The 24,398-nt window shown below is 39.6% G+C and overlaps 1 protein-coding gene across 1 annotated transcript; it reads left to right on the top strand.

Moving 5' to 3' along the window:
- Positions 1-1,471: 1,471 nt before the first annotated feature.
- Positions 1,472-24,361, top strand: LOC128256408 (SNF-related serine/threonine-protein kinase). The gene is made up of 9 exons (XM_052986742.1): positions 1,472-2,371; positions 16,454-16,544; positions 16,628-16,831; positions 19,216-19,453; positions 19,514-19,617; positions 20,432-20,584; positions 20,652-20,940; positions 21,435-21,612; positions 22,881-24,361. The coding sequence occupies exons 1-9, from the start codon at positions 2,338-2,340 to the stop codon at positions 24,245-24,247; spliced, it is 2,658 nt and encodes an 885-aa protein (XP_052842702.1). The 5' UTR covers positions 1,472-2,337; the 3' UTR covers positions 24,248-24,361.
- Positions 24,362-24,398: the final 37 nt, after the last annotated feature.

The raw sequence follows: 24,398 nt of genomic DNA, 5'->3' as shown, positions 1-24,398 counted from the left end.
GCGCAGCCAAAGGCGGAAGTCCGTGCGGTAAAAGCCGTGAGATCTCCTGGCCCAAACCAATTTTAAGCCAACGGCCCTTGGTCACTTGGCCGTGTGCAAATCAAAACGCAGCTTAGTTCGGTAGCCAGTCTGTTGCCCTGGTCTCTGGCCGAAAACTTAAAAGCCAGGAGTGGTCATGGAGATGGTGATGGTGATGGTGCAGGTGGGATGAGGATGGGTTCCGACCACACGTTTCCAGCCACACACCGTTGTCTGGGCACGTTCGCATCAAGTGGCTCGACCTGGCAGCCGTTTTGTTTATTTGCCTTTGTTTTTGCTTTTGCTGTTGGCCAAGGCGACTGGCCGAATCGGCGGCGGAGTGGAGTGGAGTGGATTGGAGTGGAGTGGATATGGCGCTGGGAAATTGGGACGCGGAAAGTGGGAAGTTCTATGGCTGCAGCTGCCAGCCGGGCGTATACGTAATTTTATGGCCAAGGCTTCGGTTTGTTCGCTTGCGGCTCAGCCGTTGTTATTGTTTATAAGGCAGGCGGACAACAGACCACTGGCGGCGCTCTTAAAGGGATTTAAGTTTCCCCACTCTCACTCCAAACACACACCAATTAGACAGACAGCCAGCCTAGGAAACACACAGCTAAAAATAATGTTAATAAATTTTAATAAATGTTTTTAATAATGTTAATTACTCCATTGTGGTCGAATTCGGGACTGTATATGCCACAGTTTAGGCGCTCTCCTCGTATATTTATGTTTGACTTCATGTGTGACCATGACGCATGGCCTTTAATTCCCTCAACGTCGCTGCCGTCGCGTCCGGTCATTAGGCCTTCTTCCGTTTGATAAGATACGGCTAGAGTCTACGGCTACGGGGAAACGGGGTCCACGTACCGGTAACCCATATAAATATAGACTAGCGTAATTTAATAACGAGGCTAGATAATTGCCCGCTTTGCCATTATTTATAGTTCACACTTGTTGTACATATAATGGGAATTTATGCACTTGTTTCGGGAATGTTTAACGAGAGATTTTGTAAGATTAAGAAATGCCAGAGATTATGGAATGCCGACTAATTTGTGATTTTTAGCTGGCTATAGAGCCAATTTATAAAGACACAGAGAAGGGAAATAATTTTCAGTTTTAGATTCGAACTCAGCATTTCGGAATGTTTTACAATTCAAGATAATGACTTGTGCCTAATAAAAATCATTACACTTGATAAAGCACATTAAATTTTAACAGGCCTTTATTTATAGTACTTCCCAGCCAGGCATAAATAATTTTTGTTATCTTGGTAAAATCATACTTATTTTGTTATACCCTAAACTTGTAATTATATGATTATTTTATTAATATGAATATTCCCAAGACTTTTTCCGACCAAAACAAAACCATAGGGGCTCAAAACGGCAACAAGTTGCGAAAAAGTGACAAACTGGGAATAGGAAGCATCCATATACAAGTCCATATAGCACCGACAGATCTGCAAATAAAACAGCACACACACAATGTCACATTTGGCTGTTCTGTTGCCAAAAAGAAAATCGGAAAACTGTAGAAAATGTGCTAAACGACAGCAGGGAAAATAATTTTCATTCGCGTACAAAAACAAGCCGCAAAATGAGCGACAAGCTGAAAAAGAGCGGAGCATACAAATTGCTCTGCAATTTATTTTTATACGAAACGAAACAGACAAACGCCAATACAAATAGGAGTGTATATATGCAGTTGAGGTTTGCCCCCGTACATTTGTATTTGTGCCTGTGTTTGTTTATTTATAGATACGTATACAAGAGAGAGTCGATCGACCATTTCTCTCAGTGCCGCAGTTATCAGCCGAAAACACATTTATAACCACAAAGGAACACACATACGCCATATTGGCAAAAGGCAAAAACAGCAGATACAGCAGCAGCAAAAACAGCTCAAATCAAATAATGTTCGGCCAGGCCAAAACAGTTTGAGGCAAAACGCTCGCTCGCGATGACACAATAGCTGAATAGTGGCGCTGGCGAACGAATTTTGCGCTAATATCAAGCATACGCAACGTGGTGCGCGACCGACCAGCTATAAATAAAGAATCGTTCTTTTGTGCCATTTTTTAAGTGCGCAAAACCAAATATTTTCGAAATCCCATGCAATAAGTGAAGTGAAGTTAGCACGCAAAATGTTAAGTGATGAATAATTATAGATGCCATTAAGTATTGTGGAAAAAAAAGCAAATAAACAGCAAGCGTCAAAGAATAAGTGTAAAGAAAATATAGTGGAAAATTTGGTAAAACCAGCAGCTGCACAACGGGTCAACGTTTGCGGAATATCAGCGGCAAGCGACGCAGCAATATGATCTATATAGATGACTCAGAGCCGGAAGGTGGTAAGTCTACAAATTGCTGGCAAGTCCAAAAAACCCCGATAAGGGTTCGATTAGCGGGAATATGGCAGTTAACGCTGCGTATACGTGTTGTGTATCACCGGTGATAAGGATCGTTGTCAACGGTTATCTATAGATATATATTGTATTCATTTACAATATGGGGACCTGGTAAATGTGTCAAAATGATAAGTGTAATTATTGTATATTCCTCGACAGAGATTACACTGATAACTCTTTCGATTGCCTTTTCTCGTGAATCGCCCATAAGCCAAACTGCAAATAGACAAATCAAATCAACACAAATCTATGGCTTAGCAGCTGTTTTCGATCCCTCGTTTCTTTTTCCTTTTTTTGGCCATTCAAGTTATCAGCAGTTAACTACGCTTTAATAAAGGGCCAAAACAATAAACATTTTCGGCCCATGATACTGATGCCGATGCAAAACATTAACTTTTATGCACAGATAAAAAACCAAGCCGAACACAATTGCAGAATGGATCTGGCGAAATCAAGCTGTGAATGGTGGAAACAAATGCTTAAACGATTTAGAGCCGCATCCCAGGGGCAGTGGGCTTTTAAAAATACATGAATTTCAATAAAATACGGCCATGACTGTTGCAAAAGCGGAAAAGTGGAGGCGTGCCCAAAAAAAAAAGGGGGGCCCAGATAAGGCGCACTGTGATCAGGAAACATTTGCGACGCCGTTTCCATTGTCAGAAACAATAAATTTCACGCATAAAACAAAAGAGGGGCCAAATATATATATATATATAGTATTTTTTTTTTTTTGCCATCCGCATTAAAGCTGAAATGAAAGCCAAAGGGAAGCGCAGACGATGAAGGATAAATGTCAAACCCACTGAGCGTTGGAAAAACTGTGGTAACAGTATCTACTGTGGCTTAGGCAGCCGAAGACAATGGAAAGTCGAAAACGCTAAACCTCCGAAGGGAAAAAGGAAGTGTCAAGTAGTTGGACCGGCAGGAAATGGCTAAGGGGAAAATTCTCGTAGCAGTGAAAAATGTCGAGCGTCGGGCAATTTCAAAAATGAAAAGAGACCAGAACGAAAAAAGAACGCGTAACACGAGGCGGCAGTAGGAAAAGCCCCCACAGAGTCCTCCTGATTTAGTGCCATCCAATCCACAGTGTGGGCAATGGAAGAAAAAAGGGTTACGCCAGGCAGTTTTCCCAAATTGGCAAATAACAACAAACGGAAATACTTGTCTGCCTGCGGCAAAGGTGGCAACCTGACCGATTGGCCAACTTTTTTTCACGGCCAATTCGCACCCATTCCTGTCGGGGCAGGTGAATCCTGTGTTTGTCTCAGCTGAATTATGTATGTGCTAATGGCGCATAAGCTGATTTCTCAATTTCCTTTCCCCAGTTGGTCTGGGCAATTAAGGGAAATCTTTCGAAAAAAAAGTCACTTTAATCGGGAAGGAAATGAAAGCATTTACAGCGGAAATTGCCAAACCGCAGGGAAAACCAAACACGTGGATTTTTAATAAAGATATTTTAGTAATTTTTTTTCAGTTTTTGTTTACACAAACTCTAGTCAAATAAATCAAACAACATGCAGCATGTCCTATTATATTTTAAATGTAGTTCGTTTTTATACATTTTTCAGCTTTTATTGTTTGCTCGGGAGCCAGAGAAAGCACGCCGATATTGTGTAAATATTTAAACAAGAAATCTGCATAAAAATGCTGGCCAGCGCCTGATTGTGGCGTCATTAGATGAACGAAATATACATTTTTCTTTATAAAGACGATTTTAGCAGCATACAGTAAAGATTTATAGACGATACAAAATGTATTTAAATTTAAATATTTTATAAGAAAACTCTATAAACATTTTTATCAAGGAATATAACGTATTAAAGGTATTAATATTAATGGTTAAATAAAAAGTATAATTATATATTTCTTTTTTAAAAGTCTTATTTTGAACAAATACTTAAATTAATCATTAAATAATTTAAATAAAAGGGAAGAACACAATCGGTAAGACACTTTTTTATCTCGTACGTTCATTTTACTGAGCAATCTCGGTGGTGGGAAACATTTTTCATTTCTTTTTTACGCCACTGGTAACCGAAAAAAAATATTCAAAAATAAATTTGTATCTCGCTTTGGATTTTTCGTACTGCGCTGCCAAGGTGAATGTAAAGCAAACAGTCAGGCGCGAAAGAATCTCTCACTGGCCGTCCTGAAAGTTACTCGTCCGATTTTCGCCCGAGTCGACCGTATATATAGATCTAGTTGCTTATATATAATTGAGATAAATTTATTTTACGTCGCATTTCATGTTGAAGGTCGTTCGTTGATATTCACTTCAGTTGACGTTGCGAATTCCACGACTCTGCCTCATCGCTGGGGTCTGTGTACTCTACTCTGTACGTTAGGGGTTTTCAATGAGATTTGGACAGAGCTTGATCGTTTATCTGGTTGTCAAGTAATTATGTAAATATTTCACGTTTCCTGATTTCTGCAGCCCAATATTTGGCTGTGCCTCAACTATATCCTATACATATATACTTTGTCGTATGTTATGTTTCGTGTGCTTTTGGCCTGTAACCAAAATTTCAGAATTTATGTTTGCCTCCGACCAAAAGGAATATTTATTAACCCGTCTGGGCGAAGCCAAATTAAAAGACATTTAATTTGCATATATCTGGGGATTATAACAATTTATAGAATAACAAGGTATATATATTCCAACTGGGAGAAACAATTGTGAAAATCGCATAAAACGGAGCTGCTGAAAATGTGCTGTGTTTGGAAGCAATGTCCGAAATCCATTTTTGCTGCCGCCGTTTGCCTGCAATGTTGTTTCAATTTTTAATGCCAAAGTATCTCCGGCAGTTTGTCTGGGCCACAGCTGCAGGTGGAATGACAGTATTAAAAATGCAAACAGGGAACGCCCCTGTGCATATATGTAGGTATGTATGGGATGTTCGAGTTTGTGTGATTATAACGCATACGCCATGTGGTGCAGATGCAAGACCGGCAATGCCGCATGCTAAACAAATTAAAATTGCCATTTAATGTATTGGCAGAGAGGCAGCCAGGAAGCCCTGCTAAGAATGCATTTTCCAAATGCAAAACTAAACAAACAACAAACAACTGTCGACTGGTGGAGTGAAGAGGGCGATTCTGCTTGCTGCAACTCAATTTGCATGTAGACACTTCGCGCCCCAAAATGACAAACGGAAATTTCCATAATGCCAAACAGTTTCAGCCAGAACCACAATCGAGAACAACAACCCCAACAACAAATGCCGCCCAACTGCCAACTGCAAATGTTATTCGGGCTAAGGACACTGCTCACATCCAGCGAAAATAATCAAAATTATGTAAATGCTCGCTCGTAGCCCGAAACTCGTATGTTTTTATTTATTAGCAGCCTTGCATTCCGCCTTTGCCTGGCATGCAGGTCATTTCATTTGCATTCCACGTAGTCAACACCGTACTCGTGTTGTAATTTCCCATGTTGCTGATTTATGGGGCGCAACTAAATTGCACTAGGACATTCATTATATAGTCAACTCGTCATCGTTAGCTAAGCTAATCAAATGCTGGTCATCATTTTAATGCGTATGCTCTTTAGTTTTCATGTGTCAATGTTTTCATTGCACAGGATTATTGCGATATTTAATTCTTGACCAGCTACTGGCATTTAAAAGGCCATATTTCGCGGGGTATTTCCCCCAATCGCAACCAGAATTCGCGTAATCGCCTTTATGTGGCCAAACAGCTCGTTAATTCAGAGCGCTTCTCGCATTCCGGCTGAAATTAAATTAAAGCCCATAAACTGTAACGACCAAGAGTAATGCGTTGGTTAGCTGCAAGTGAGATACGTCTGCTGCAAGTGCGAGTATCTCTAGCTGTCGACATTTCCACTAACTGACGAGGCACTTTGGATCCTGTTGCCAGTCGGAAACTGTCTTGTCAATCGACATCCTTTGCGGAATGACTGAAATGCTTTTGCAACTTGGCTCAGCCATTTGCTGGGATAATTTCTGAATGAGCTTGGAGTCCCAAACCGACTTTAATTGATGACCCAGATCTAACTTGTAGCTTAAAGTCAGTGGAATTTTCAAGATTTCCTAATACTTAATTATTAAGGTTATATTTATTTTTTTTATTTTTACAATACTAATAATGGTTATATGGCATTGCAATGTATATTATGGTGTGGAAAAAAAAGCTGTTCTTTGTTTTGATAAGGTCTTTGTCACTTGTATTTTAAGGCAGTTATCTTATCTAAAAAGTCATTTTTATAGACTGACTAAAATACCCCATTTGTCTTGTTTGTCTTCGTCTAAAGTATTGTTCCTAATAAAATTAAAGAAATCGAAATGTGTAAAATCTTTTGTAAATGGTTAATTTTTGATGAATTCACAGGAAACTATGGTGAATTTCTTAAAATTCCAATAGGATGAATCTCGAGTCTTTAATCTACTTGTTCGGCTCTCACTTAAACTGACTTGTTAAAGCCATCAAACTGGTACTTAAACCGACTGGCGAACACGTCATTGGCTTACTGGTCACTGAATATTTGAGCACTTGCAGCGAGCGTATTGTATAAATAACCTCAACACCATTAAATTGTCAAACGTGCCACTGTGGGTGTCTATCTTTCCCTGAATTTCCCCCTGCAAATGTGTATGAGTGCCTGTGGGGGTGTAAGTGAGTGTGTGTTGGTTGTGCCCACGTAGCTTGCAAGTGCAAACTTTATTTAGAGATGTCAAACTGTCGCTCAGGCAGGACACAGATACAAGTGCAGATACAGATACATTGTGCAGGAGCAGGTCCATTGCCTTTGCCGCTCTACGTGTCAGCACATTGTGGATGTGAAAAAACAGGATACACAACAAAAAATTATGTACTTATTTGCTAAAAATCAATAAGACATATACGAAAAGATTTGCAATCAAATGTAGTTAGTTAAAATGCTCAAATAGTTAAGCTAATTTAAGGTTTAGCTAAACAATTCGCGCTTAATATTGGAAAATGTTTAACTATTTGAACACTTCAACTATTCCTGCTGATTTTCTGTCGGTGTATGAGTGAGGAATCCAGGATAGACAGTCGGGCAGTAAATAAAGCGTTAAATTTTAACAAATTGTTGGCAGAAGCGCGTGCGAACATGCACCATGTGGCCGTCATTGAATCGATGACCTTTCAATTACCTCGATGTTTTTCCCGATCCCACTCAATTCAGATTTGACCCGACCCGATTCGCACTGAAAACCTGCATCTTGATTAATTGTTTTGTTTGCTGCGCGTTAATTGATTTATCTTGCTGATGCCGCAACTAATTCACAGAGCTGGCAATTTATTTATGGGCAGGCACTCACGCCTCCCCATATATAATATATCCTACACATATCCTACACATATCCAAACATTTGTAATCGGCACTTCCACTTCCGGTCGGCATGGCGGAATTTTTCGGCCGCTTTGTGCACTCTGCAAATTCACAGTTGTTAGTCAATTATGCCCCCAAACAAATGTAATTCGATTTGAGTGCAAATATGTGTTCGCATTGCTCGGCGTATTTGCTATTTTGCTATTCCCCCTTTAGCTTTAGCTTTTTCGAAGCAGCCGCAGACTTCGCTCTTCGCCTTTGATTTATGCGACCATTGGCCTACACACACTCGGAGCCAGATAAATATATATCAAAAACATATATCTATGGAGATATCTCTAACAGTGGCTGCCTTTTCCCCGTTTCTCTTAATTCATTGGTTTTGGCAGCTGTTTTGACCAGAGTTTTTAAAGCATTTGCGGCCAAGGAATTTAATTTGTGAAGTGCACACTGTAAATTTCTTGAATTTAACCCAAAATGCCAAACAATTTCCAAATTCCATGCGGAAAATGCGGTGGCCAGCTGCTGCAAATGACAGCGGCACTGGCCTTTGTGTTTTGCACTCATAAATTAATACACTTTGAACGGGACGCCATCGAAAGCCGATAATTAACTGAGCGCCAGTCGCTTACTAACCGCCATCAGGTTCGGCCATGGATAGCTAGTTCATTGACAAAATTTCCAGGAGTTTACGTTAACGAGTTTAGCTGATGCCTTTGGGCTTCCTTTTTACCTGCCACGCAAATGAGAAACATAGATTATTACACCAGCGGGCAAAATAATAGTTAATTAGGTTTTTGGGGCCAAAGAAAATAGCTTCACTTAGAAAACAAAATTCCTTGATTTTACGAAAAAATAGACTTTGTTTTATGAGTAATAATAATATTTAGTAGATATATAAATAACATGTTTAAGTGTATTTTGTTTTGTTTACAAATCTAATAAACAAATAAAACATAAACAACAAAAGTAAGGTATTTGGCGATCTGAATTTTACCTGATGTGAAAAATTTTAGGCTTATACATTTAACATACAACTGCTTTTACTCAATATGCTGTTTTTTTTTTTTAACAAATTTATATTAATAAGAATAATGAACGTTTCTTAGGAAATGTCCCCCTACGCTTGAATTATTAACACCACACTTGCATTAGTTTTGTGAAAGCTTGTGCGTATGATTTCTTGGATATCAAACTGATTTAATGTTTCACTTAAAAATAGCCAAATTTTTTTACAAATTTGTTTTTAAAAATAATACTTTGTTTGACCTAATATTTCGACCACAGCTGTGGCCCATAAACAGCAGGCGAATTGAAAATGCCAGCGGAACAGGGGCAGAAATTCGTTTACGTTTATGTGTGAGCGTTGGCACGAGGTGTCTGCGGTGGCCTCATGTCGCTCATTAAATTAATTAAACGCTGAGTTGCGGCTGCCAGCGAATACATCGGCATCTTTTCCTATTTGAGACACTCGCAGAGCTGGCTTAGCAATCTAACAGTTTTGAATTTTCATCGCGCGCCGCACTCTTTTAATGCCATTTTGTTGCAGACTGAGTAGAAAGTTTTAATGAGTTCAGTGCGGTGTGCATCGTTAGTCTGGCTTGAAATTGTTTTGCATTTAGAAGCGGCTGTTGCTGCAGCAATTTCCCCGATTTCCCCAATTGCCCTTTCAGATGACATGGCGGAAACAAGAGGAGAGCATCGGCTGTAGAGGGAAAATGCCAGGCTTGTGTTTATCTTTGCAGCCTGCAGTGGTCTGCACTCGATGTCCTTTTGGCCCTTAGTTGAACTTTGGAATTGCCTTGAAATTGCTGTGCTCACATCGATCAATTAGCAGGCATTTTACGCAGAGGCAGCCCTTTTAGAGGCACTTTTAAATTTAGCACTGCTGCAGTGCCTTAAAGCTCAGCTTATGGTGATTAAAAACGAAAACAGAATGAAGAGTTCCCACACATATGTATATGTATACTCGCTGCTCGAATGGCGGCGTTGATTATAAGCGCGAAAAGCTTATGTGTGTGCCCACAAAAGCCAGCGTAATGAATGCGTAAGGGAATGGCCACGAAGGTGTGGGGGACAAATGGGAAACCCCTTTGGAAAAGCGCCACAAAGCGCTGGCTAGAAGAAATGCAAGAGCCACATCATCACACATGGCGTATGCATAACGTTCGAGGCGACCAATATTTTGGAATAGCTCGCTTAGTCCTTAGCCCTCGCAAATGACTAAATTAAAACGAAATAAGCTGAAATGAAAATTCCAATTGAATGAGACTGGTAATGGGATGACAAAAAAAAGCAAATAAGGGTGTACGACACATGCATACAAATTTCTAATGCTAATTTCATTGTGACAAAGCTGGTGAGAGCCAGCGAAAATGAAATGAAATAAAATAAAATTGCATCACCAAGCAAATTGGCGACGAGAAGGAGCCAAAAGTGACAGAGACTTTGGCATAAATTTTGAATGGCAATTGCCCAATTAAAGTGTGCCGCAAAAGTATGCAGCATAAACTGGAAATTGCCTGTGGAAAAGCAGGGGAAAAATGTGGAAATACATTGCACTGCATTAGAGCAGAGTGCTTTACGGCAATGGGGGGACCTTCGTCAGTTCTCGGCGAAATGCTCAAGGTCTCCATACACACACACACCCACACTGATTATTACTTTTCATTTTTCCACAACGATTTTCATTTTTCTCTCGCTTTCCGCACATGCAAAATAAAAAAAAAAAACGGGGCCTTGTCGGAGCGGATTTATGCTTGGCGTGCAGGAAAAAAATGATGAAGATGAATTGCCGTTGTTGAGATACTGCCGAAACATTCGATATAGATATGCTGGAGGATTAATATGAATATATATACATATATATGTATGCAGAATAAATGGATACATGGTATTGATTTGTCTCCTGTCATCTGTCCCCTGTTTGCTGCCACAAGAGCATTTGTTTAAACACAAAAAAAGGTGGGCTTAATTCCGCAAGTTTCACTTGTCATTTATCATTTATTATCGACGAACATTTAGCACGTCTAACGTATCCATTCGGCTGAGAGAAATAAATTGTGTGCCAGTGTGTCTAATCAGATCAGGACTGACAAGGATCATTGGCTCTAAGAGTTTTAAATTAAGGTTTGAAGTTAAGCTTAAATAACTAAATCAAAAGAGTTTCGAAGTTTGGGTTTTTAGTTCTTGGCAAGAGAGATATTGTCGAAATAACCCATAAAATCTTAAACAGTCTTAAGCTCTCAACATATGCCATTCACTTTTGATGCGGCATTATAGTCAGGCTGACAATAAGTGTGAGTACTGGCAGCCATCTCATTTTCCCTTGCATTTATGCATGACCATTTGATAAAGCAATGTGTGTGTGTGTGTGTGTGTGTTGTGTGTGTGTGGCAAGTCGCTGTAATAACCAATTTGAAATGGCACCGTAGTCACAGTCGAGGCAAACTTTTGCCGTTTTTAATTCACCCACCACCACACACTTTCAGCAATGCCATCCATGGTATTTCTCTGGCACTTAGGCTGATTAAAATGCACAGACATCCCGCAGCATCGTCATCAGCAGCAACAATAACTAGGGGAAATATCTACTGGCAAACTGCACATGCACATTTGCAACAGATTTCACCACCAGTTTGTACAACGTCATCAACTATATATATATTTAAAATAACTCTTTCAATCTAAAAAGAATTTAAAAACAAAAAAAATAGGCACTTCATAAAATCAAAGTTTGGAGAGCACTTGTAACACATTTAAAAAATATAAAAATATTCAAGGAAGCACTGATTTGGACAAAGGTCAAATTGTGGAATAATTGGGAGCGGAATTTTCATTAATAAGTTGTTAGCTTGTCTTTCCAACACTTAAGAGAAACTAACAAAGATTTATATAAAAATATTTACCTTTAAATTTTTTGTTTTAATAATTTAAAATTTGCAATGTCTGAAAATGCAAACAGACATATGCTTATCTGAGTATATCATTTGCTTTAAATTTTACTAATAATTTTAAAAGGAATACTGTTTTGTTGCCAACTTGCTAAATGTATCAAAATAAGGAAAAGTCAGAAAAGCTGCATTTTAATGAAAAATAAATTTGTAAATTCCCTATTTTGCTTGGTTGAAAACGAAAAGCAAAGGAAGGCAAGTTTATAGTAGTGAGACTCAAATCCTCTTTGCTTTGAATTTAGCAAGAGATTTAAAAAATAGCTAACAAATAGCATAGTTAGTTCTCTGTGATTTTTGTTCTGGCTTTCTGTATATATATAATATATATTACTTATATGTATGCATTTTCCCGTCTGGCCTTGCCATTAAATGCTTGGCATACTTGAGCGGATTGCTGTGGCCGCGTAAAAAAGTGTTATTAAAAGCGAATATAAACAATGAGGAAACGCCTGCAAGACCGTCGTGTTTGCGTAACTTTGGTTTATATATTAAAATGCCGACGTCTGGCTTGTGGTTTTTTCCCTTTCCTTACTTTCTTTTTTTGTGGCCATGTAATGTGTGGCACATTGACATCCATCGTTTGATGTGCAACAGTTTGCATTTGTTGTACACGTTTTCCGCTGCTAAATTCACGTACCCTTATATTGTGTTATTAAAAAAATTTCATTAAGCACATTACACAATTTTTATGACAGCAACAAATTGCAGCCTCAAATCGATGGACGCAAAAGTCGGGGGAAAACATTTTTCCCTTCCGTTTGGATTTTATTTTTTAATCTGAAAATCAAGGCAAGCCTGGCAACAGTTGCCCAAATGGGCAGTGGGTGGTGGAGATTCGGGTGGCTTATCCTGGCAGATCCTTGACGACCGACGGAGCAAAGGCAAATCAAAGAAAAATTTGCTGATTTTCATATCAGAAAAAATTGCCATCGTTGGCACAAAAAATCGTTCACCATTTGCATCGGGCGCTCCAATGGCGGCACTCTATTGAATGGGGAAGTGCAAATATAGTATCTGCGACTCCAGCACAGCCATTTTTATTGATATTGTGCATAAATTAACTTTATAAAGTTTTTTGAATTGAATTTGCAACGAGTTGCACTTTTGAACGCAGTCCACACATTGACATTGAGTGGGCGAAAGCGATAGAGACAGGGAAAGGATATAGCCGTCGATTAAAGTGCCTCTGAATAAGTGATGTCTGACACAGAATTCGAGCTTCAGACGAAAGCTGTTAAACAGCTAGCAGATATAAATTCATTTGGGATGACTAGCACTAATATCCGTTGGATAATTATAAGTAAGTAGTCAAATAAGAGCAATGATTGCAATTATCATCTGTTATCCTTAGAATAATCGTACAAATAGCTTTACTCAAGTCAATCATTGTGTCTAATAGCTATAAAATATGGTGAATGAGAAATTACTCAATTAAATGAGTATTAAATTAATACCACGAAAGTATTGAGGTAAAACTTATGTGGCTTTAAAGTAAAACTAACTAAACATGAATACTGTCCGAAGTTTATTTTCAAGACACCCTTATTAAATTAAACTTTAAATTTTGGTTGTTTTAAGTAAATTACGAATTACAGCATTGAAAGCAAAGGTGAATCTATGTGCAAATCAGTTTACTTGTACATCAATATTTTTTCCCCTTTTCCCGCGAATTCCCTTCAACGAATCGTGTATAATATGCACATCTTGCAGCTTAATGGAACTGAAATTGATTTACGAAAACACTTCAAACGGCTCAAGTCCAATTTCGATTGCATTTGGTTTGTGCACCGGGGTCGTCAGCCCACCGCCCACCGCAGCCACTCCCACCGTCTCGCCGGAGCATATGGGCATATCCCCGCAACCCCTTAACTCCCTACTTCCTAAGGCCCCGGGATTTTTCCTTCGGATAAGCGGTGCAGTGCAAATGCCAAGCAGAGTCGATATAAATTCATTTATTCATGAGCTCGAACCAGGAAATGAATGGGAGCTACCTGCCGCCCACTCACATCCATTTGTAAATATGAATATGAGTGCACAGACAAAAAAGACTTTTATATTTAGCTAAATTAATTTTAAAAAAAGTAAATAAACAGATGAAATTGTACAAAAACAAATTTAAGATATAGACAGCTTGTAATTTAAATATTTAATTAAAATTTAGATTGCCAAAGAATAAGAATTAATTAAAATGGCACAAAGATTTAGTAGAGAGTTACTTAATTAAAAAACTAGATATTTAAAAATATTTATGCTTTAAAATTCAACATTCCAAAGTAATAAAAAAATGTTAAACCTTTGTTGTGACTTTTTAAGCAAAAATGTTGTTGGCATATATTTTTTTAAGTTTTGAAGGTAGCATGAGAGAGCTTTTGTGCATAATGTATGCCTGTCTGCGCTTATGTTGAAATTTTATGAGCGATGAAATATCTTTTCGAATCCACTTTTGTTTCTTTCGAATTATGAGTTATGGGGCCGAGAAGTTGGCAACTTTTCACCGAAAATTGCATTCAATTGAGGGGCCGTTGGCTCTTCAATTTTCTTCTCTAATGCAAGTGTTTGGGCGTGTTTGCCGAAACTTAAATTGTGCGCATTATTGGCAGAGTGCACTCAAATGCACTCACACATGCACTCACTCACTCGGTTGCTGCATGAATTTGCGCCAAAAACCGTTTAAGCGAGATATGGCCTGGGGGCGTGCCCGAAAGGGAGGCGTCAAGACTCGGCAATCGCTGAAAATGCTTGCATATATGTATGTATGTACACATATACAAGTGCCTCGCTGCACACAAATAGCAAAGAAAACGCTCTCAGCCTCCATTTCTATTCACAGTAGACGCTCAACTTTCACTTTGAATTTGCCAAGTTTGTGCCACTGCCCCTCCCTTCCCCTTCCCCTTCCTTTTCCCCTTCCTTTCCCACGCGGAAAAGTCTTTTCCTTTGCTCCTCCGACTCGCCTTTGATTTTAAAGATTTATCGTGTTTTTCGTAGCATACTTATGTGCGCCATTTACATATTAATGGGACAGCTGCCACGCAGATGACATCAATTCATGGACGCTTGCTAACAACTTAACCCCTTAAACACCACCGTTAAGTGCAGCTGATAGAAGTTAGGAATATGTTGTATTTTTAGCTTTGGTGTTTCTTTAAATTTGTATATTATTTTTATACTTAAAGCGCTGCTTTCGCAATTCTTGTTAGTTGAATAGAAACTCGAGTTTGTAATTTGTTTTGAGTCAAATGTTTTTAGAAAGTTGAAAATTTTAAATATTTTTTAAAAAGAGTTGATATTTATTATTATTTTTACTTTTACTTTATTTTGACTTTGAAAAGAAGGAGTTTTAAATATTCCGTGTGATACGCAAATATCTTATTAATATTCACCATTTGCATTCAGTGGGTTAATGCATCAAACTGAATGACTTACTGACTTACCCAACTTCTACCATGAACCTTTGCCAGATTATCAATAAAACCAATTGCAAATTTTCGAACGCAACCGATTCCATGCCTTCGACCAAATCTCCGGGGATTGGTGTGGTCGAATGTCAAGTTGAAACTCTTGTGCTTAATGGGAAAAAAATATATGAAATGTCGACCACAGTCTGGTGACCACACGCCGACCCTGGAAAGCTCAGCGCCCACAAGCACACAAGAGAACCCATATTTGTCACAATATTCCAGCTCGTCACTGTTGTTGAGCCCCCCATTTCATAACGTTACGTTGTACAAATTCAATTGAATCAAGTCATTTTTATGTGTTTGGCAACTTGTGGACATACAGACAACGGCCAACGAGAGCAACAACGAATCAAATTCTGAAAAGGGTTTCCTTCTGAATACAGCAGCAAAACTTGTATGCAATATGTCCTGCAGAATATTTGACAAGCACAAACTGTTGTTGAGCAGTCGTTGGAGGAACGGGGCCCATAATAGCCGATATTAAATGCACTCCAAACTGGGCCCTGGACAATGCAATTGATTGAAATGCCATATTGCCGGAGGGGCACACTCTCAACCATGTAGCACAGTGTAGCTCCGGCGAGCACTTGTTTTTCTTTATTTCTGACCAGGAACAGGAAATCTAATCAAATCACACAGTTGAGGTCTTAATCAGACCGAAACATTTCCGATCGTATAGACCACCTATGGCCATATATGCTGATAAGCAGAGTGCATTCGAACTACGTACTGATGAAATGGCAAAAGAAGCCAAGAATTTGAAGAGCTTAATTCAGAATCGATACAAATGCATCGAATTGAATTCTTATATGAGTTAATACTTGTTCTAGTTTTCTATATGTTAAAAACTTTAACATTTAATAATAATATAATATTGAAACTTTTAGGAAGGTAAGAGAAAAAGAAGGAATGTAACTTTCCATTTAAAAAGATTTTATGAATCACAAAACAAAACCCACAACAAGAAATGGGTTTTATGATAGTACAAGTTTATAATTTTATTTACATTTTTAATACATATGTAATTGGAAACTTTAAAAAAGGCGAGGGAAACACAGAAAGTTATTTTCCATTTAGCAAGATTATATAAATCATAAAAAAAACCCACGAAAAGAAATGTCCTTTACGAAAGTAAAAGTTTATTATTTAATTTACAGTTTTAAAAAATTTATAGGCAGAACCACAGTGGAAAAGGGAAGCAAGAAAATAGTTATAGATAAATTAATTTAAAAAACCATTACTACTTAACTATTTTATGGACCCTACTAAATAGCTACCATTTCCTCCTATTTTGCAGTTTTGGAACCGGCGTTTCCCATGCGCGATGTGACCATAAATCGCAACGTCGATGCCCATAAACTTTACGATGTGCTGGGCGAGGTGGGTCGGTGAGTATCCTGCGGTCCTGATCGTCGCACTGCCTCTACTCCCGCCGGTCATCAATAAGTAATCAATAAATATCCCTGTGCAGGGGCAAATTCGGGACGGTCTACAAGTGCAGGGACAAATCGAATGGCCTGCAGCTGGCGGCCAAGTTTGTGCCGATTCCCAAGCGCGAGGACAAGCGGAATGTGGAGCGGGAGGTGGAGATTATGAATTCATTGCAGCATCACCTCATTATACAATTGTACGCGGCATACGAATATCAGAAAATGATGTGCGTCGTCCTGGAACTGTAAGGAAGATGTCAAGAGCGCCAAAGCCAAAGCATACAAATGAATGTGTTGATTTTGCTTGTCCATGTCTCTTGGGTGTGATTCCCTCTCTATATTTTTCCATATATCTATTTGTATATGCATATATGTATGTTGGGGTGACTTTTTTTGGTGACCAAAACCTATAAAACCAGAAAGAAAGCTTAGGTACTGTAAATACTTTCCGAAGCTAAAATGATGTTAAGCAAACAAAAAAATTGTTTTAATATTTAGAGCCTACAAACAATTAAAATAAAATAAAAGGTTTACAAAGAATTAAAATTGAAATTTTCAATTCAGTGTGAAAGTTGTATTCTAAGAAGCGATAAATGTTCGATACGTTTAAATTTTAAACACATTTTTCTTTACCAATAATAAGCATTGAGTTAAGTTTTACAGATAACAAAAAAAATTGGTCACCAAATTGGGGTCACCCTAATAAATTTGTAGCCCTCTATTTCACTATTCGTTAAGTTTGTTGTCCCTTTGTTGTTTGCCACATTGTTGCTAAAGGACACAATATCTTGCAATCAGTGGGAATGTGCATAAAATGCGATTTACACGTACGCACATTATCGTAAACTAGTAACTTTTCTGCCACACCCAAGCACAATACACCCACACAAAGTCTGAAAGAAAAACCTTAAGCAACAGGTTTTCTCCTTGACACACAAGCATTTATACAAATATACAGCATCTTTTATTTTCCTCGCGAAAGTTTTTCGCAGCTTCTTTGTGCACAAATGAATGCTGACATGGGTTAAGGGTCTAATGGCCCATAAAAACGATTGAGGCAGGTGTTTTGGGCCACTGATTAGTCGACGGCCTTGACCCACATTCGCCGCCCGTTGGGGAAATAAAAGCAACCTGAAACAATTTAATTTTCATAGACCCAAAAACAAAGCCCCCGAAAAGACTCTGTCAACTTAAATTAATTTCCAACAAAACAAGGAAACTGCAGTTTGGACAACTTGGGTTGTTGTCCTTGCTGGTCTTGTTATTCTTGTTGCGCTTTTCGTTTTCCCCCCAAGAAAAGTTAATTGTTGAGTGGTATAGTTCTTCTTGGCATTTTCATAACAAAATGTTCAACTTCGGCCAACATGTTTTCCCAAGAAGAAAATTCCTTGCCTCAAGATAAGTTGCAACAAAAATTGTTTAAGCATCCTGCCTTTAAACTATTAGGTTTCCACCGAGCGAAACCCAAAACTCTAAGGATGTAAACAGAAATGCCAAACTCAAACAAACTGATAGCACTTAAACTGGGTTTAAATGGCATACTTATAAATTCGCTATAAATATTTAAACAATTTCGCAATTGTTTTGTACCTTTCGGGATAAAAGCTTCGTTGGTTTTTCTTAATTGAGAGGATTTACCATTTGAACTTTTTGTTGATCACTTTTTAATGAAATTCCGTTTGGGGAATAACTTATGTAGGTAATAGATTTGTTTGAGGAAATAGTGATTAAATAAACAGTTTAAATTCAATTGGTTTTTCAACAAAATCAAGTTTATTTGCTTGCTGAACTCAAGGTCTTGTTTTTATCTACAGAAAAAATAAACACTTTTACATTAAAGAAACTAATAAGTTTGATTTATTAATCACTTCAATCCACTGTATATTTCATAAATATTAAAACAAAAAAAACGTTATTCTTTATATTTTTTTAAATTTGAAGATGATTTAGATAGATCGATTTAAATCGGATAGTCGTACCAATTAATTTCTGATAGTGCTACAATTTTAGTAGAAGTCGAGAGTTCTCTGTCAGCAGGATAACAATATTCCATTTCAAACGTGAAATGAACAAATATCCACATGCAATTTTAATTTACTCGATTTCGGAGTGAAGTGCATCAACTAACTAACAAACCAAAAATACAGAGAGAAACTAATTTCACTGCGGCTTTTCTCCCATTTTTTTTTGGAATTTTTCATGAGCATCTGATGGAGGAGGAATGCGAGGGCTTTTGTGTTGTGTTTTGCTGTTTTGCTGTCGACGTTTGGGGGAAAATCTCTGATGACATTTGTCGAGTGTCTGAACATAATTCCCTCCGATTCCGAGGCCAATCGGCATGCTGTTAGTTGATGCCCGTCACTCGGTTGGATGGATGTTCATGGATTATCTGATTTTCGTGTTCTGGCAGATCAATCGTTACTCTTGTAAATAACATAACTAGTTTAGAGTGGATCAGGTAAGGTAACTAAAAACGAAGCTAAACACTTTGGTTAACAAGGTGGAGAGACTAATTGAAAGGCGATAACTCTACCTGTGGTGTTTGGTTTGCATGATTTGTTTTGTGTTTTCTCATAATTTCTTTAAGTTTTTCTTGTTTCTTATTTCGAGTTTTTTTATACTTTCACAGCATTGAAGGTGGCGAACTATTTGATCGTGTGGTAGACGATGAATTCGTCCTGACCGAAAGAGTCTGCCGCGTCTTCATACGCCAGGTGTGCGAGGCCATGGCTTTTATCCACGGCAATGGCATAGTCCATCTGGATCTGAAGCCCGAAAACATTCTGGTACTCACGCAGAAGGGCAATCGCATCAAGATCATTGACTTTGGACTAGCACGTAAATTCGATCCAGATAAACGACTCAGGGTGGGTTATACGACCTAAAAAATTCGCAGTTTTAAAATAATAATAATTTTATGATATTAGGTTCTCTTCGGCACACCAGAGTTTGTAGCGCCAGAAGTTGTAAACTTTGACTGCATATCCTATGGAACAGATATGTGGAGTGTCGGTGTTATATGCTATGTGCTGTAAGTTTAACAAATATTTTAAAAATAGTATAATATAAATAATAAAATATAATATAATATTATAATATAATATACATATAATAATTAAGAACTAGCCAAGCAACTATGTGGTTATTGGTCCTACAGCATTTCAAATAGTTATTTGAGGTAAAAACTTAATCTTCTTTATACTTTGCAATTCAGATATTACTGAAATATTAATCTGCTTTATAATTTTAAATTCAAATTCTGACTTATTTTCTCCATTTAGTGTATAACATTTTGAAATTTCTTATATAAATATTGGTACTTATTGGAGGCATAAAAGAATACGTCTTGCCTACATCTTAAAAATTTAAATTAAAATTACAAAAATTTAATTACAAATTTAGATTTTTAAGTCCTCGTCAAGAGCTTTACACATTCTGTTCAAATTACAAACGTATATCCAAAGATGTTGATTTTACCTATACCTAGATTTTAGCCAACACAATATTTTCGAACCATTTATGTTGTACTCCGAGCAATTAGAAATTTAATCAAGACCCGCACTCATATCTTAGGGGTAGGTGCTTGCGAGAAAACCAATTAAAAATGCGTACCAGCTAAAAATGTGATAATCAAAGGGGGCGGTTGTTGGATCTCCCCCATCCTTTTTGTCCAAACGGAGTGCGAGCGAATTTAATTTGGTTAATTAAGTGTTGGTTTTTGTGTGTTTTATTTATTCTACTTACGCTGCTTTTACATTTCATGTTTATTGACTCGCCCACACCTTCGCCGCCCAAAACCCACACACACAATCCCGTATAATGCGATATGTTGTGGTTGGAAACAGCATCTCAGGACTGTCGCCTTTCATGGGCGAGAACGACATTGAAACAATGTCAAACGTAACCATTGCGAAATACGATTTCGAGGATGAATGCTTTAATGGCATATCCCCCGAGTGTCTGGATTTCATAGCCAAGTTGCTGGCAAAGGACCTGGGGTGGGTGTTCGAGTTCACCCCCTAATTAGAGACGGCTTGCTAACCCCTTCCTTCTCCATTTCCCCAGCACCCGGATGACAGCCGCCGAGTGCATGAAGCACAAATGGCTTCAGCAGCGGCCGGCCACCGCCGCCACAGCCACGCCCATCACAAAGGCCGCCTCCGCGGCGTCCAAGTCGCGCCTGAAGTCGGTGTCTCCGGTGACGGCTCCCTCGGAATCCTCCGAGGACTCCACGGAAACCATCGAGGACGACGACGAGGAGGCGGAGGTGGATGTGGAGGCGGAGCAGACCAAGCAGGAGAAGGACCAGCAGGACGAGGAGCTGGCCAAGCTCTGCAGCGCCGCCGAATTGGAGGTGAGTAATTGGGACAGGGAAAGAGGAAGACCTGTCGGGGAAACAAACAACCGACCAGGTCTCATGTTCCCAGAGATGTTACACTCAGAAAACTATATTCTTTGATTTTAAGAATAATTGACTTTTATAAAAAAATTAGGAAATTCATTACCTAAAACGACTCCCAACGAAACTTGGTTTTAGGTCATGTTTTCTTAATTTTTTTTATGGAAGGCTCAAATTTAATTCCTAATTCCAATTATTCCTAATTTAAAGGAAATTTTGTTTTAAAATTAAGGCAATTTAGTTTTCTGAGTGTAGGCTCAAGGTAGTTTGTACCTAAACAGGAAGACTTATTTTTAAAAAAGAACCTAATAATATCTGCATATAAATCCAACTAGATAAGAGAAATTCCGCGATTAAAATTTTAAGAGCCTGTGTAACATTTGAATTGAACTTTATATAAGTATATATTTGCCAGCTTTCGAGTAGTAAGCATCACTGTCCCTTTGCAGAACAAAGAGCTGGATGCCACGAAGGACAACCTGAAGAACTTCATCGTGCGCTGGGAGACGCATCCGAACAGTCCGTACGTTTTCGACGTGGAGGGCAACGTGATTGCTCCGCTGAGCGAGACGAGCTACCCGCATCCCCGGAGGACCCACGGCCCGGACAGCCTATCCTCGTCCCGAGGTGAGTACGGATCCCAGCGGCAGCGCGACCGACACGCCCTCATCCACGGCAAATGAGGCGGCCGCCTCGCATCTCCAACTGCATCTCCAACTGCATCCCGCCACCGGATCGACTTTGTATATTACACGATTAACTTGTCAAACTAATTGTTGTTCTTAACTTGAATGTGTGGACCAAGCTGGCTAGCTCCCTCTCTCTCTGTATCTATCTTCTGTCTCTTTCTCTGTCTTTGTTTCTGTGTTTAAATCAATCCTCCAATAAAATCAATCCTTTTATTTTTCCGGACGAGGGAGGACCAGTTTGCCAGCCAGAACTGTTGTTTATGTTTAAGTAACCCTAGCCATTAAGTCATGTGCCTGGCATCCTTGTAGCGGATGACCAGCCCTATTAACCACTTTGACACTGTGATAATGACAGCCATTGACAAAAGAAAACAACTACTGAAAAGAAATATATCCAAAATTTAAAACTCAAGCTCCAGCACAATGATACTTCTCTGTGGTTTCTTCGAGACGAGAAACCGACTACCAGCCATCCGAAAACTCTTTTCATTCCGATCTAGTCCCCACCCAAATCCATTTCCCCCGAATAACCCCAATCCCCAGTTCAGGTTTAGATCGACACACATACTCGTATAGCCACAGTTTCTGGTCTGCCAGCCAGGTAAGCCCAACATTCAGCTCAGAATACCCATCATTCTCAGAGATCGCAGTCAAATTCCAAAGTCAGTCTCATGTTCATTTGTGATTTGTCCTTCAGGGAGAATATAAATATAAAAAAAATATAAGAGTTCTAGAAATCTAGGCAAATTAGGAAGTTTTTTTACATTTTTTTTATAAAGCCTTCTCAAATAATATAAAAAAAAACAAAACTATTATCATTTCGACAGTATTTTTCTACAATATTTATCAACTAGAAATGAAAAGTATTTATTTAGGAAGTCCGGCAAATATTTCTGTACAAAATGTAAAATATCTAATTATTTTTCAAAAAATGTTTAGTTCAACCGTTTTTAAAACAGCTTAACATAGCTTATTTTTGGTAGAAAGCGGTCATAGATTCTACCCCATTTAAACGTTTTGATGTTCATAAGAGCCATTTTACACAACTCTCCGAACACATAAGCATGATATTTCTGTGTGTAAATTACCATTTCATGTACACTAACCCGGTCTGTAAGCAATTGTTGGCCTTTAACCTTACAATATCTATGTAAAAACACACTATATATTATAGAGAATCCTTATAAGACTTTGCTCCACTTCCAGTTTGTTCGCCCTCGCCCTGCGAAACCATTTCCACTTTGACGGACGACGACGAACGGGGTGAGGATGAGGATCTGCCGCCGGAGGAGGATGAGTGCCGCAGTGCGGACAACGAGAGTCCCCACTCAGTGGCCACGCCCATCAACGAGTCGCGGGAGAAGCTCTTTCCGACGGTGGCCACCTCCAGTCCGTCCACGCCCACGCCGCAGCACCTGTTCAACGAGAACTTCGACGAGTTCTCGGGCAGCCAGTCCAGTGTCCAGCAGCAGCGCAGCATGAAGAGCTACCTGCACACCTTCGACCGCCGGAACTCGGACACCACCTACCTGCTGGGGCGTCGCAGCTCCGGGGAGCGTGTGAATCTGGCCGACGAGATACGCAAGCTGTCCGATCACCTGCTCATGCTGGCCGAGATCAACACCAAGCTGGGGGATGCCAACAATAATGGAGGTAAGCCGGATCCTCCAGCTCCTGTGGTGGCTCCTGTGGTGGCTCCCGTGGTGGCTCCCGCCGGCAGCACTTCCAGTAAAACCTCCGAGATCAGCCAGGAAGGCAATAGGTGGACCAGCAAAAGCACTTCCAGCATCAGCTGGAATCGTCCCACTCCCAAAGGAGGTCTCCTCAGCCAGGCCAGCAGCAGCAGCCAAAGCCAAAGCAGCTACGATGATGGCCAGGGCAAGACCAAGATCAGTTCGCTGTCCGTCAGGCTGCAGCAGTCCATCGAGGAGACACCCAAGCTGAGCAACGGCAATGGCTCCTCCAGCAAATCCCTGATGCAGTCTCGTGTGCAAACGGTGAGCACTTCCAATGCCAGGAGCATAACCAATCAGCATGTACAAAAAACCAGCACCACCTCCTCCAAGGTGATCTCCAGCAGTAGCAGCACCAGCAGCAGTACCACCAGCTCAAGGAACCAAATCTCTTCGAGCGCCAGCAACCAAATCTCCTCAAGCAACCAAATGTCCAACAGCGCAAGCAATCAAATCTCTTCGAGCGCCAGCAACCAAATCTCCAACAGCGCCAGCAGCGAATCAGCCAGCAGTCGACGTGCCAAGTTCCGGATTAACCAGATGAGTAGGGATGTGCCCGTGGGACTGCCGGATACTCACCAGACCGTCAATCTGGAGGAGGCGGCCAACACCACCAAGGACTGCCTGCTGCATCTGCTGGAGAAGTACAACGAGACCCGCATCCGCAATCCCGTGGGTCGTCACCAGAGCATCAGTGTGGACTGGCATGTGAGCGACAACCTGGAGTACCGCTCCATGAGCTCCATCAATGCCTTCTTCCAGCGGCACAACCCCAACGGCGGTGGACACAACGTCCGACACATTCAGGCCCAGTTGGAGGAAAAGGCGGCGGGGAAGTAGGCCTGCAGCTAAGGAGTCCACTGTATATATCCGATATATATATATATTTATATGTAGAATACAGATCAACCAAGATGGAACCTATGTAAAGCTACAATGCGAACGAAACAAATTAATATTTATGTACTTGATGTAAGCAATAAATCAAATT

Source organism: Drosophila gunungcola (genome assembly GCF_025200985.1).
Source record: "Drosophila gunungcola strain Sukarami chromosome 2R unlocalized genomic scaffold, Dgunungcola_SK_2 000020F, whole genome shotgun sequence".
Lineage (NCBI taxonomy): Eukaryota > Metazoa > Arthropoda > Insecta > Diptera > Drosophilidae > Drosophila > Drosophila gunungcola.
This window is presented reverse-complemented; position numbering and strand designations above follow the sequence as displayed.

Coding starts and splice junctions, on each gene's coding strand:
- LOC128256408 (XM_052986742.1), top strand. CDS start 2,338: ATGATCTATATAGATGACTCAGAGCCGGAAGGTG. Junction 16,832..19,215: donor ATGTGCGTCGTCCTGGAACT/GTAAGGAAGATG, acceptor ATACTTTCACAG/CATTGAAGGTGGCGAACTAT. Junction 20,585..20,651: donor TTGCTGGCAAAGGACCTGGG/GTGGGTGTTCGA, acceptor CCATTTCCCCAG/CACCCGGATGACAGCCGCCG.